The sequence below is a fragment of the Strigops habroptila genome, chromosome 1 (assembly GCF_004027225.2).
Source record: "Strigops habroptila isolate Jane chromosome 1, bStrHab1.2.pri, whole genome shotgun sequence".
Classification (NCBI taxonomy): domain Eukaryota; kingdom Metazoa; phylum Chordata; class Aves; order Psittaciformes; family Psittacidae; genus Strigops; species Strigops habroptila.
The window spans coordinates 101,557,217-101,571,299 of NC_044277.2; the positions used below are offsets into that span (position 1 = coordinate 101,557,217).

General features: G+C 42.7%; 1 protein-coding gene across 3 annotated transcripts in view; it reads left to right on the forward strand.

Annotated features, from left to right (window-relative positions):
* Positions 1 to 14,083, forward strand: part of CRHR2 (corticotropin releasing hormone receptor 2) — a 156,419-nt gene that overhangs the window by 137,065 nt on the left and 5,271 nt on the right. For all 3 annotated transcript variants that reach the window (XM_030490839.1, XM_030490848.1, XM_030490857.1), the window contains 2 exons: positions 5,537 to 5,672; positions 7,323 to 7,364. In XM_030490839.1, the coding sequence (XP_030346699.1) occupies positions 5,537 to 5,672; positions 7,323 to 7,364 (178 nt within the window). The remainder of the gene's footprint in view (positions 1 to 5,536; positions 5,673 to 7,322; positions 7,365 to 14,083) is intronic.

Genomic DNA, 14,083 nt, shown 5'->3' on the forward strand with positions numbered 1-14,083 from the left:
GCAGTCTGGATCGATCCATGGCAGATGGTAGGGCTGTGTTTCCACCCCTGGGGCAGTCGGTTCCAAGTGTACTGGACGCCCCTCCAAGTGAAAGCAAACTGTGGCCTGCATTCTGCTGCCAAAGGGATTGAGAAAAATGCATTGGCAATGTCAATTGTGGCATACCACTTGGCTGCCTTTGACTCCAGTTCATACTGAAGTTCTAACATGTCCGGTACGGCAGCACTCAATGGTGGTGTGACTTCGTTCAGGCCACGATAGTCTACTGTTAATCTCCACTCTCCATTAGACTTTTGCACTGGCCATATGGGGCTATTAAAGGGTGAGCGGGTCCTGCTGATCACTCCTTGGCTCTCCAGTCTGCGGATCAGCTTATGGATGGGAATCAAGGAGTCTCGGTTGGTGCGATATTGCCGCCGGTGCACTGTTGTGGTCGCAATTGGCACTTGTTGTTCTTCGACCTTCAGCAACCCCACAACAGAAGGATCCTCTGAGAGACCGGGTAAGGTGGACAGCTGCTTAATTTCCTCTGTCTCCAAGGCAGCGATACCAAAAGCCCATCTATACCCTTTTGGGTCTTTGAAATACCCTCTCCTGAGATAGTCTATGCCAAGGATGCATGGAGCCCCTGGACCAGTTACAATGGGGTGCTTTTGCCACTTCCTCCCAGTCAGGCTGATTTCAGCTTCCAGCATAGTTAACGCTTGGGATCCTCCTGTCACTCCAGAAATATAAATGGGTTTCACCCCTTGATACCTTGATGGCATCAGAGTACACTGTGCACCGGTATCTACTAGAGCCTTATACTTCTGTGGGACTGATGTGCCAGGCCATCTGATCCACACAGTCCAGTAAACCCGATTATCCCTCTCCTCCACCTGGCTGGAGGCAGGGCCCCTCTAATAGTGATCACAAAATTCTCCACTTCTGTCTTGTAGAAAGGGATTAGTATTCCTTATCACAGGAGCTGGAGTAAAATCAGCTCTTTCGCTCCATCTGGGAAACTGCTCGCCAGAGACTGGAGCAGCAGCTTTCCTGGGAGGATCATCCTTGACCATTGTTCTCCTCTTCAGTTCACGCACCCGTTGCTCCAGAGCTGAAGTAGGTTTTCCATCCCACTTTCTCATGTCTTCTCCATGATCCCGCAGGTAAAACCATAGGGTGGCCCGTGGCGTGTACCTCGTATATTTTCTTTCTCGAGCAGTAGGGCGCCTTCTGTTGATAGCTGAGACATGGGTTGGTACGCGTGGAGAGCTGGATAGATCGGATAAATCGTCTCTCAATTGTTTGAACTCCTGGGACAGTTTTTCCACAGCTGAAATGATGGAAGGGGTGAGATTGTCTTCGAACTCTCGGAGTTGACGAATCAGGAAATCCACTGTTGGTGATACTCCGTCATTCCAGGTCATTGATGCCAATGTGTGGGCATACGATGATGGCGCACTCCGTGTAAGTTTCCGCCACATGGGTCGTGTACATTCGACTTCATCTGGGTCTACGGATGTGTTCCTGGAATCCGGCCTACGATAGATCATCTCTATAATGGCTGATTCCCTCAGGGACTGGATGCCTTTCTCTATCGTGGTCCAGTTGGCTGAGCGATTCGTAATATCGTCTTTGTAGGGAAACCTTTCCTTCACAGCTGCCAGGAGCCGCCTCCAAAGACTGAGGGCTCGCTTCTCTCTTGCAATCGCTTTGTCAATTCCTCCTTCCTTAGCAAGTGATCCCAGCTGCTTGGCTTCCCTACCTTCTAGTTCATGACCGTCGGCCCCATTGTCCCAGCACCGGAGCAACCAGGTGACAATGTGCTCCCCTGGAAGACGGGTGAAATCTTTTCGCATATTCCGTAGTTCGGTTGAGGTCCGGGGTCGAGAAGTGACCTCTTCTTCTTCTTCCTCTTCCTCTGACCCACGTAGTAGTGACTCTTGTTCAGGTGCTGTTGCATATAGTAATGGCACTGGGTCTTCATCTTTCTTCGCTTCACGGGTTGCTCTTTGTGCCTTTCGTTTGCTTTTGCTTACAGGGGCAACAGACATTGTCACAAACTGGACATTTGGTTTAGCTGCAGTGTTTGTCACTGTGGTTGGAGTGGCTGCAGTGTCTGCCACTAGGATTGGAGTGGTTGCAATGTCTATTGCTGGGGTTGGTGCAGCTGTTGTGCTTGGGAGTTGAGTAACACCAACAGCTGCATTATCTGTTGCTGTCGGGGTTTGAGTAGCTACTGTGCTTGTCACTGGGGTTGGTGTAGCTGCAGTGCTTGGAGTAGCCATATTGTCTGTTGCTGTCGGGGTTTGAATAGCTACTGTGCATGTCACTGGGGTTGGTGTAGCTGTGGTGCTTGGAGTAGCTATATTGTCTGTTGCTGTCGGGGTTTGAGTAGCTACTGTGCTTGTCACTGGGGTTGGTGTGGCTGCGGTGCTTGGAGTAGCCACATTGTCTGTTGCTGTCGGGGTTTGAGTAGCTGTTGTGCTTGTCACTGGGGTTGGTGTAACTGCTGTATTTGAAGTTGGAGTAGTTGCGTTGTCTGTTGTGGTCAGGGTTTGAGTAGCTGTTGTGCTTGTCACTGGGGTTGATGTAGCTGCTGTACTTGGAGTAGCTGTGTTGACTGTTGTGGTCAGGGTCTGAGTAGCTGCTGTGCTTGTAGTTGGCATAGCTGCGTTGTCTGTTGCTTTGCCATCAGATCCAGAGACATTTTTTTCCCTTTGAAGGTGCTGGATAGTGTTGAGCAGGGCTCTGTAGGCATAGGCCAAGCCCCAGCACGTTGCCAAAATTTGTCCCTCTCTGGTATAACCAGGACGACAGCACACCTCGTTTAAGTGTTTTACTAGTTTTTCCGGATGTTGCACTTGTTCAGTGGTGAAGTTCCAAAGCACTGGAGGGGCCCACTGGCCTAGGTACTTGCCCATACTATCCCACACACCCTGCCACTCATAACTGTCCAGCCTCAGGGAAAATCTCCTGGTGGTCCTCCTATATCGTCGTCTAACCCTAGACCAGATTCGAACCTGATACTGCTGAATTTTTGACATTAAACGAAATAGGATGTTCCTACGACGGGATGGCCGTGGGTAAAACACACTCCGTATGTGTGCCAACATGCTGATCCCCAGCACAATCAGCAGGCAGGTTTCAAGGGTACTCAAAGGCCATCTAAAACCTTCAGAACTCTCAACTGCTGTTGCAAATAGGCTGGTGGGGGAACGGGGGGTGAAAGAGAATGCTTCCTTCGTAAGTTTACCCCCCGAGGAGAAAAAAAAAGATATGCAATTGCTAAAATATTTCATTATATACCTCCCAATGTATAGTGGTGATGGCCACGCTGGAAGCACAAACCAGACCAGTTTCATGATCAATGAGTCTATTGTATTACAAGTCATTACCATGAAGTACAGTGAAACAAGAACCTTAGCCCAGGCCCCCCAGCCGATAAACGCTAAAACAGCAAATAGTGGCTGTAAGTAAGGTACAACATGCTGAAACTCTGAGATCAAGCGCAACACGTCTGAGAGCCAAATAATCACCATTGTGACGAGTAGTAACAATGAATGCTTATCACAAATATGATTAAACACACTCTGGTCAGATCTGTCGTTATCTCAACCTTTCGTGCCCCACGTTGGGCGCCAAAAAGAACTGTCGTGGTTTGAGCCCAGCCGGTAACTCAGAACCACACAGCCGCTCGCTCACTCCCCCCCCTCTTCTTCCTCCCCCCGCTCCCGGAGGGATGGGGAGGAGAATGGGAAGAATGCAACTCCCACGGGTTGAGATAAGAGCAGTCCCGCAACTAAGGTATAACACAAAACCACTACTGCTACCACCAATGATAATAACGATTAGTGAAATAACAAGGGGAGAGGATACAATTGCTCACCACCCGCCGACCGATACCCAGCCCGACCCGAGCAGTGATCTGGCCTTCCGGGTAACTCCCCCCGGTTTATATACTGGGCATGACGTGCTGTGGTATGGAATACCCCTTTGGCTAGTTTGGGTCAGGTGTCCTGTCTCTGCTTCCTCCCGGCTTCCCCTCCTCCCTGGCAAAGCATGAGACTGAGAAAGTCCTTGGTTGGAATAAACATTACTTAGCAACAACTAAAAACATCGGTGTTATCAGCGTTGTTCCCAGGCTGAAAGTTAAAAAACACAGCACTGCACCAGCTACTAAGCAGGAGAAAAATGACTGCTATAGCTGAACCCAGGACACAGCATTATACAGACATTTATACAGACTTAGCAAAATTGCAGTCTTCTCTGTGTACAGTACCTAGCACAATGAGGTGCTGTTCTGCAACTGACATCCCAAGACACTATTACAGCACCAATAATAAAGATTAGCCCTTCATAATTCTGTTAATAATTACTGTGCTTCACTGTGTACCACCTGCTTGTTTATTATTTATAAGACGGTCCTAAGCAATGGAGTTGGGTGTGCAGGTGTTGCAGAGAAAGAGAAAACATTTGCACTCCAGACAGAATCAAAAGATGGGCGTAGAACAGGTCTCATGAGCACTGCATTCCTGCCTTGGTCAGTAGCTAAGTTGTGCATTTATCACATCACCCGGAGCTATAAGAAATCACTCCCCAAACCTGCAGAGAATCTCAGGGCTTCACGAAATGAAAGCCTCATTGGTGGAAAAGAAACTGTCTAGAAGAAGAGAGAGAAAGGGAGGGATATAAAAAAGGTTCCCATTTGTCCCTTGGAGTTCGCAATGGGGGACAAACAGCAGGATTTAAAGGCAAAAATTTTCCCAGAACATGTTTGTTCAAGTGGTCAGGCACTGGTCAGAAAGTGTTAACTAGCAAACTCACCTGTAGCTTCACAACCCAAGGTGGAGGCTGTCACTGTTTCCATGATCCTCCCCTAAACTCTGTCCAGCCTTTCAGACATGGTATCCTATAGGGTCCCTCTTAAATATCATCTTCTGAGCCCTAAGAAACTGGTGTTCTTCATTGCCTGAGGACCCTAGGAGCCTTCGTCTTGGGTTAAACAATAATCTGGTGGCAAACCTTGGGACTGTTCCTGTGCAGGCAGACTGAGAAGTGTCTAAAACTTGGGTGTCCTCCTGGGAAAAAAACTCAAAGTATTTGGCCACTGTGCAAATATAGGCTTCCACTGCTATACTCAGCAAATGCTCTAGCAGCATGCCTCTTGAGATGGAGGTACCCACAGCAAGAACTTGTGTTCCCTAACTTTTCACTAGTGATAGACACTGGACAAAAGTTGACATTAATTTCTCTCTTAAAATGCTTCTTTCCTCCAGTGACTATGCATTTCGGACAGCCCTGACATGTCTTAAGCCGTCCTTTTGTTTTCTTCTCACCCTGTTTGACATATGCAAGTGCTGAACTGTCTTACGGGGACACCTCAGTTTCCTCTCTAGCGGGTGTAGGTACTTCACTTCCCTCTGAATTGCTCTGAAACTCATTCCTTCTCTCCACTAAGGAGTGATTTTTTTGGATTGGGTAAATCTACAGTGGTTCAGATAACAGTTGTTCTTTCTTGTGTTCACTTGTGTTTTCTGTTTCCTGCCCGCAGGAAGGCAGTCAAGGCAACGTTAGTTCTTCTGCCTCTGCTGGGCATCACCTACATGCTTTTCTTTGTCAACCCTGGTGAAGATGACATTTCCCAGATTGTTTTCATCTATTTCAATTCCTTCCTGCAATCTTTTCAGGTAAGAGAGTATGTTTACAGCTGGTATCAGTTACAGCTGAAAGGATCCTCAGTGCATTTCAGCCATAAAATTTATGGCAATTAAGACCATGATAGAAATATTATTTGAAAATAGGTCAGCTTTGTTCATGCTTACATAATGGATATATAAGCATGTCATGTGGAGTGGGCATCTTTCAGGTGTGTACTGGAGGGATTCATCTCCCTTAACATCAGCACTATGTTCAGTCTGTAGCTACAGATTCTCACCTGGGCTCCATCTAAAGCCAACAGAGAGAGAGAGGTGATGTTGCATCTATCCTAAACTGCCCCTGAAATCGGCCTCCCAAGGAATCTCTCTCTTCACAAAGCAGTGAGCTGAGACTTAGAGTAGATGTTGCTAAAGCAAAGGGAAACAACCCCTACCAGTTGAGCTCACTTGATTAAGACATTAGCTATGTTGCTCAGCCTCTCACTCCAGCTCTGTTGCAGTGGTGCATGCACTCAGCCATCAGACTGTACCAACTAAGAACTCATACCTGTCTCCTCCCTCCCCTTAATTTAATAATTCTTCCAGGATAAAAGGCAGTGGAACATGAGTAATTTTACTAGATTTCTGGATTTGTAGGTGTGTCCTAGAGCTTTACCTCCGCTGAAGACCTTACTGAACTAAGGTGGAACTACGTTTGACATTAATGTTTTATCTCTGATACGGGCAGGAACAAGCACTCTGATACCTAGGATATCAATGCAAATATACAGCACACACACTATCAAGCCAAATCTAGGGTTATGGATTACAAAAGTTTTGAGGTTTGGGTTACTGTTTTTACTGATTGCATGTTTAGCTTTGAAAGAGAGTATTCCACCAGAAATCACAACTGAATATCCAAAATGAAAAATGTCCCTTTTAATCTATGAACAAAGAAACTTTAGCTTTTATTAATGAACTGATCCACATTTTTAATTCTCTAAAATTAATTGTTTATCTGCTGATGCTCAATGTCTTAAAAAATGCTGCACTGATTATTTTGTTGTTAGTGTTATAAAGAATAATGTAAGAAAGAAAACACAGGAAATCTCTCCTTTATGATGACAATAATTACAGTCCATTTCTGAAAACAAAATGGATAGGATTCTGCTCACAGGTTTAGAGATGAAAGTGTCATCATGTTGTCATCTGAGCTTCCATTGTAGTCATTACAATCTTTGCAGTCATTACTGCTGTCAATAGATTCCACAGAGCAATTCAGCTCAGATGAACGTAAGCAACCTGATGATACACTTGCCCACACAAGACCATCACAGGTCATTTAGCACCTCCCTGTGTCTGAGACATCCATATAGATCTGGCAGGCATACTGTAGCACCTGTGAGGGGTTTGTGCTGTTCCGGGGAGGCAGCTGGAAGCTGTAGATATGCTTTAGCACAGCTGAAGTGTCAATGGCTTCTATTAGTAGAAGAGCTGCCTAGATTCTAGATTGCATGTCTCACCTGTGAGCTGCAAGACACTTAGTATTTTCTCTTTAAGTTGTACAGTACCGATTTCATCTGTCTAAAGGTGGATGATCTCAATAAGATCATGTTTTTGCTCAGGATGATCCAAGCTCAGTCCCTGATTCTGCGTGTTAAAATTCATACTTAATAATTGACTGTTTTATATCCTTTACAGGGTTTCTTTGTGTCAGTATTTTACTGCTTTTTGAATGGTGAGGTAAGTAGCGCCCCTTTTTGTCAGTGTTATTAATCCTTGGGAGATGGAACTTACTTGAATGCCTGAATTAGAGACATGAGATGTTTTTTACATGGGGTCATAGTCCCTTCAGTCTGTTACTCTTGCAGAAGTTTCTGTTAATGTGCATCTGAATTTCCCGGTTCTCTTTGTAGGTGTCCTTTGTTCACAAAGGTTTATCAAAATCGGGTTATTACTTGGGAGATCAGGGCAGAGGAAAAGGAGTTTTCTCAGATTTTTGTTCTTCATTTTAAGGCTTTTTTGAAGTTTCTCATTAATTATAAATACGATTTCTGGGCGTACCTAAGCATTTCTTCTGACCTGGGCTCTTGTTAAAGATATGCTGCAGGTGACCCATTTTTATTTCATTATGGCCATGCTGAGCTGAGTGAGTTTTTCTGTGAGCATATCTATCTCTGAGTGATCAGCGCCTATTGCTATCAGAAAAGAGGGTTGGGGACAGGACCACTGGTGTTCCTCAGAATCAATTCTAAGTACTGCTACTCAAACAAGAAAGGTTTCACTAATATCCCTCAGTGTTTGACTTACTTACACCCCAAAGTGTGAGAGATTTATATCTTGTCCCTGCTTACACTGCTAGTGTCTCATTTACCTGCATTTAACTGTGTCATCTTTGTCTAGTCAAAATTTGTGTCTCTGCAGAAATTAATTCTATGTCTTAATTATTCCTGCTCCATTTGGTATGTACTTGATTTTTGCTGCTGCTTAATTTCATTGTGGGCTATGAGAAAGAATGGGCATGTCTTCTCACGCGGCTGCTGTGCAACATTTTCTATACTTCAACCAATGAAAAACCAGGACCAGTATTTTTTTTTCTTCATTTCCCCTCTTCCTCATTAATTCTGAGGTGATGTTAACAAGAAGCAACACTGCTTTCTCAGGTTAGGCATATGCTACTTTAACATACTGGCAGCAGAGTGTTCTAAGTTCTCTTTACAACTTGCCTTCAATAAATTCTGACCACTCTGTTTGCCTCTTAATAAATAGCAAGGTGAAATCTTCCCCAAGAAGTATAGGCACCTTAACTGAGTGACTACCTTGCCGTATAACTGAGTTGCTCATTACATGCTTTGTTTTTGTGAGCTGCTGTACTGCATAGTCTGATGAGGTTAAAAACACTGAAAGTCTGGCATGTCCATTCAGTACGACTTCTCATATTCATCAGGTTTACACTGTTAGTGCAGAAGGAGAATCTTCCATGTAGACAGCAGGCTTTTTTAATATCTTTTTTTTTCCCTTTTTTTTTTTTTTCACCCCCACTGGTGTCATGGTGAACATCAAGGGCTGGAACCCAAGCCACAGGATTTCTTATTCAGTCAAGACTTTGTATCTCCCTAGTTCACTTCCATTTTGTGCACCTGGGCTAGGACCACTTGGCTGCTCATACCAGGCTTTCACTCTTTTGGCTGTTCTGGGATTCTTTCAGCTGTCTTGTACTGGCAGAAATATCCCCTTCACTACAGCACTCCGAGGTTCTCTGTCCAAAGCCATGAGCCATCCTGCTGTTTCCTGTAACTTAAATGAGTTCAGACATAATCAAGTTTGTTGAAATGCAGGATGATTCACGTCATATACTTCTATGCCTTGATAACAGTTTACTTGCAGATCTGGAATTATGTCCATAATATTGATTTTCCCAGATATCACACTACTATTACACTTGGAATGGCATTTCTGTGGGAGTCAGTTCAAGGTTAAGACACCCAGCTTGGGTGATGTAGGTGATCTTGATGAATTTCCCTGAATGTAGATATCTAGTGCCACTTGAGAGGCTATAGAGTATCTGAGGGATCCACATGGTTCTACCACTTATGATATACGATCTATAGAAGATTCACACCTTCTGACTGGGAAGTGAGAAGCCAAGTGGGATACAAGTGGCTTCTAAAATGTCTATGTTACTAATTCAATCCAGTGGATACAATCTTCTTCTCATCAGCTTAGCCTACAATAGACACCTCCATTTGCTCACCTGAACAACTCTAGACTTCACTGAAAGTGTGAACTGTCTCTCCATTAACTATTATGCATGCCTAGGCACTCTGCTCACCTGTAGACACCTACAAATAGTTGAATTTGTGAGCTAAATCTTCCCTGTAGCCGTATGTTTACATCTAATGTGCAACTTCCACTTGACTAGCTAAACCATGGCCACTTCCTAAATACTTATTCGAGGTATTATGTAAGCCTAAACTCCCCAAATATTGCAGCATTGACTATTTCAAAATGGTAAAAGGACTTTGGATTCATCTTAATCATCTGCTGTGGGAATGTTTTTGAAGTATCATAAAGGTTTAAAGGGTGAAATTTCCTGCTCTGTTTTAGCTTCAACTTTGCACAGCTCAGAAACAAGTAGAAGATTCAGTGAATTTTCAGTGCTTTCTGGGTTTGCAATCATATTTTTCAAGAAAAAAGATGCACCTTATACTATTATAAAAGCTCTCCCTTGTGCTAGTGCCTATCCTCCCTAGATCTCTACATACTCACAAAGCATTCTAAAAAGAGCTTATGTTTCCCAGATCGCATCCTGAAGGCCACATCACATTGCAAAAGCTGTCAATAATGCTGTGTTTTGCCTTTTTGTGAAGTGAGAGGTCTATACAGGCTACACTGCCAAATGAGGCATATATGAAGACCTTGCTTGTTAGCATAGCAAAAATGTGTTTTCTTACGGTAAGCTTCCATGTCTAAGCAGTAAAGTCATTTACTGCTCAGTTAGGTTTGCAGCACATTGTTTTCCTCAATTATCTCCTACAAAAAGGCCTGTATTAGCGCATGTGAACAGCATCACATGAGAAGTAAGAAAGTACCAAAATATCATTTGTATTCTGACATCAGTTGCTCTTAAAGAGGCATCTCTACCAGAAATGGTGATGAAGGTAGTTGGATGCAGCCTTTGTGTAGGCATGCTAGGTTTTAATGTCCTTAGAATAAGGAGAAGCTACAATTAACCCCAGTCATTTCTGAGGAAAGAAAATTTTGCAATTAATTTATTGCCTGTATTGTTGAAGTGCATGTATACATTGCAGTGAAACTTAGTAAATGTTATGGGAGTTATTTCTCAATCTGTTTGATGTGAGAATTACTTGGTTTGGATACAAGAGTAGCATTAATAGCAGTTACCAGAATCTGAGCAAATGGCAGAAAGATAACATAAGGCTGCATGGTGATAGAGTCAAAGAAAACAGAGCTATGTGTCATGACAAACCTGTATGAACTGAAAATAAAGAGAATTCTACTAGCTTTTGATAGCTATATATTATACCAGTCAGTCCAGTTGCTACAATGTCTGAGCATCTGTCTGTGTAACTTCAGAACTTCTATACAACTAAAATTAGGTTTAAAGATTAAAATCAACTTCTTAAAAAAAACACTCAGAATGTAAGAATCTGTTCCTAAGAAGAGTTTGCCTACATAAGGGAGCAGGGAGTTGGACTTAGTGATCCATATGGGTCCCTTCCAACTCAAGATATTCTATGATTCTGTGATTCTATTCTGTGATCATAGATTAAAGTAATCAAAGTTTCTTTTTGTCAGTGTTCTATCTATGAAGTTTGGCAAATGAAACAGAAAAGAGTTGGGTTTTTTTCTCTGTAACATCTTGTAGTCTCTCTTGATTTAAACAAATGTGTCCTTACTACTTTGAGTGTTTCTCTTCCTGTGAGCTCTTTTGCCCCAGATCAGAGGAATTACATAGCTGTGCTGCTTGGATAGATATGATGATGTCATGGAGAAGGCAGCACCTCGAGTGCTCTAACTGAGGACAGCACCTAGGTAATACAAGATATCACCATAAAAGGTCTTGTCCCTGATTTCGCAGTGGTTTGGTCTGACAGGTCAGCAGTGGGGTCTCTGAAGGGAAAAAGTAGAGTTATTACATTGCAGTCCATGCAAAGGATTTAAAATGGGAGGAGTTTATTTCTTTACATTTGATGGGGGAATACAGACATGTCCCTTTCCCTCATTTCCACAATACACAATGTTTCACACTGATCTTGGACTAGCTTTGTCAGTTGCAGGGAGAATTAAGCTAATGGGCCAGGTCTTGAGAGAATGTGTATGATTTGGGCCTCTCTACTGGAGATAATGATTCTTCAGATTTTGAATAGCCCAGATATTATACACAAATTATTCCAGTGAACCTAAGGAGAAGAGGCAGTTTATATACAAAGGTGACAGTTTTTAATGTTTTATTGCAAATGTTTTAATGCAAGTTTCATTTAATCTGAGTGATAAAGACCATCTCTGGACTTCCAAGAAAATTGATGATAAGAGGTTTCTGAGAATTTAAGATGTTATGAAAAATGGTATAATAAAAAATATGTACGTGTTTACATTAAATGCCACTTGAAAAGAATGAATGTAGGTTGTGAACTTATTTTTCAATGACTGCAAAAATACAGATGCTCCTCAAAATCTTTTCTATCAACTCACAGATCACAGGACCGAATTTAATTTCACGTAATACTGTGTCTGAAATCATCCTGCAAAGCATGAATTCTTAGCTCAAGAAGACCTCAGATTATAGTATTATCTGGTCAATATTGATAATTGGCTATGAATTAACATTTAAAATGGAAAGCAATTAGCTGACTTAGAAAGAAATCATAACTAGAGTGCAATAGAATAGGTTACTTTGTTAGATGGCACTGTAAATTATTCTCACAACAAGGTGCAAGGCAAGGATAAATATGTTTATTTTTCTGTGTGTTGACCCTTTACCTAGGCACCATCTGCCTCTCAAAATCTATTAAGCTCAAAGTGGCTTACTTTGATCTGATCATCTTGGGAAGCTATTCGTTATAATTGCCAGCTATGAATCACCACCTAAATGGTTAGTCATCCACCATCAATCTAAGCAGACTTCAAATTAATCATTCTGAACCCAAAGGATATGAATTAAGAGCTCCTTCAAATCACTGAATAAATGTGAGTATGGGGGTGGAATAGAGGCCGAAAGTCTAATTCTGTCTCCCACAGTGATTGCTTTCTGAGCAAAGGTGCCCAACAGTGCGAGTATGAGTACTACTGAGGATACCTGGACAACATAGAGTCAACTGAAGGAGTCAAACCTTCCCTTTGGGACCACCAGGCAGCAGTTAATTCCAGCAGTTAACTCTCAGTACTCATCTCCTACACCCTGTGTTCTGTAGGAAATTACCTTCATTGATGCGGCTACAGTAGGTGTCTTCAGACCAGAGTCCTGCCAGAGAGGGAAAAATGAAAAGTCTAGGCATGGCAAAAGGCAGCAACTGATCTGAGAGTCCTTCCCTACCCCATCTTCCTTTTTAGTAAACCACTGCTCTTGTGAGTACGACTGCAGAGCACGCCACAACAAAATCACAGGTGGCTTGAGGTGGGCTGATTGCATTCACAGACCCTCTATCTAGTGGTTAGTTCCAGTTGTTTGTGGCCCAGAGGAAAGGAACAGCATTTGCTTCCACTGCAAATGCGTGACAAACCTTTCTAACCAGTCAGAACTGTTCTAGCTTCTCGAGCAGTTATGTGTGATAACAGAATTGCACTGTTGTGATTTTAGAAATCAAACTTCAACATCCCAGTCTGGCAGGTGGCGCAAACCTGTTATCAGGTTGTATGGAATTGCTGCCAAAGATGTCAACAAACAAATTGATTACAGACAAGCTAAGCAGACTAATTGCAGACCAGCAGAAAAAGAAAATAATGTTACATAAAATAGTGGTGTAATTTAGGCTATATAAGGAAAAAAAAAAAATTCCACACGAGCTTCATTTTTGTTTCCCTTGAGCCTTGCAGATTATTTTGACTACCTCCCTTTCCTACCTTAGGAGGATTACACAATGATATTGGCATCTTTACAGAGATGCTTGGTTCAATTTTTTCTCCAATGGTAATATGACCATCTTTGACCCAAGAGGTTAGCTCTATTGGGAGCCTTGTAAATCCATACCAGTAGGGTGAGAGGTGGTGTAGGATATATATATAGTTGCTCAGCAATGTACTTTATTTATATAAAATAAAGACTCACTCTTGTCTCTCTGAGAGCCTTAGCATTTTCATCTGCATATCCCCAGCTCTGTCAGTCCCGGGGTCTCTGTGTTTAGGCTGTTTTGTTTCTTTGCTTCCATTAGAACTGCAATTAATCCTTCCAAGGATCTTGACTTCTTCAGAGCATTTACTGTCCTTCCTCCCTTAAGGGACACCCTAAAACTTTCTAAGTATCATGTAAGGCATCACCTTATGTTAGCTTAAGTTCTTTTATGTAATGGATGGGATTTATCTCCCTAGGATTAGACATCTAATACATGTACACACAGAGTTCAGCTCATCACCTTCAACTTCATTTATAGGCAACAATGCACTCAATACAGGTAGATTTCAAATGACCTATTTTAGTTATCTCTTTTTGATTAACTGCTGCCAATACGTTACGGCCTTTCCTATGTATCTGATACAGAGAGATCAGGGCTTCAGAAACTTCATGGAAGTGGATTATGCTTCAGATTCAGACTTGAAATTTGAAGTCCACATAGCCAGTTCCCTTTTGTTGGTCTGGACATTGCTTGAAAGTCCCTCTTACTCATCTGTTGCTTACGGTAAGACAGAATAAATCTTCATCAACTTTTCTACAATTTGCACTGCTGTTCAGAAGCAAAGATGCTTAAAGTTTAAAATTATTTTCCAGTTACCTCCAAACTGCA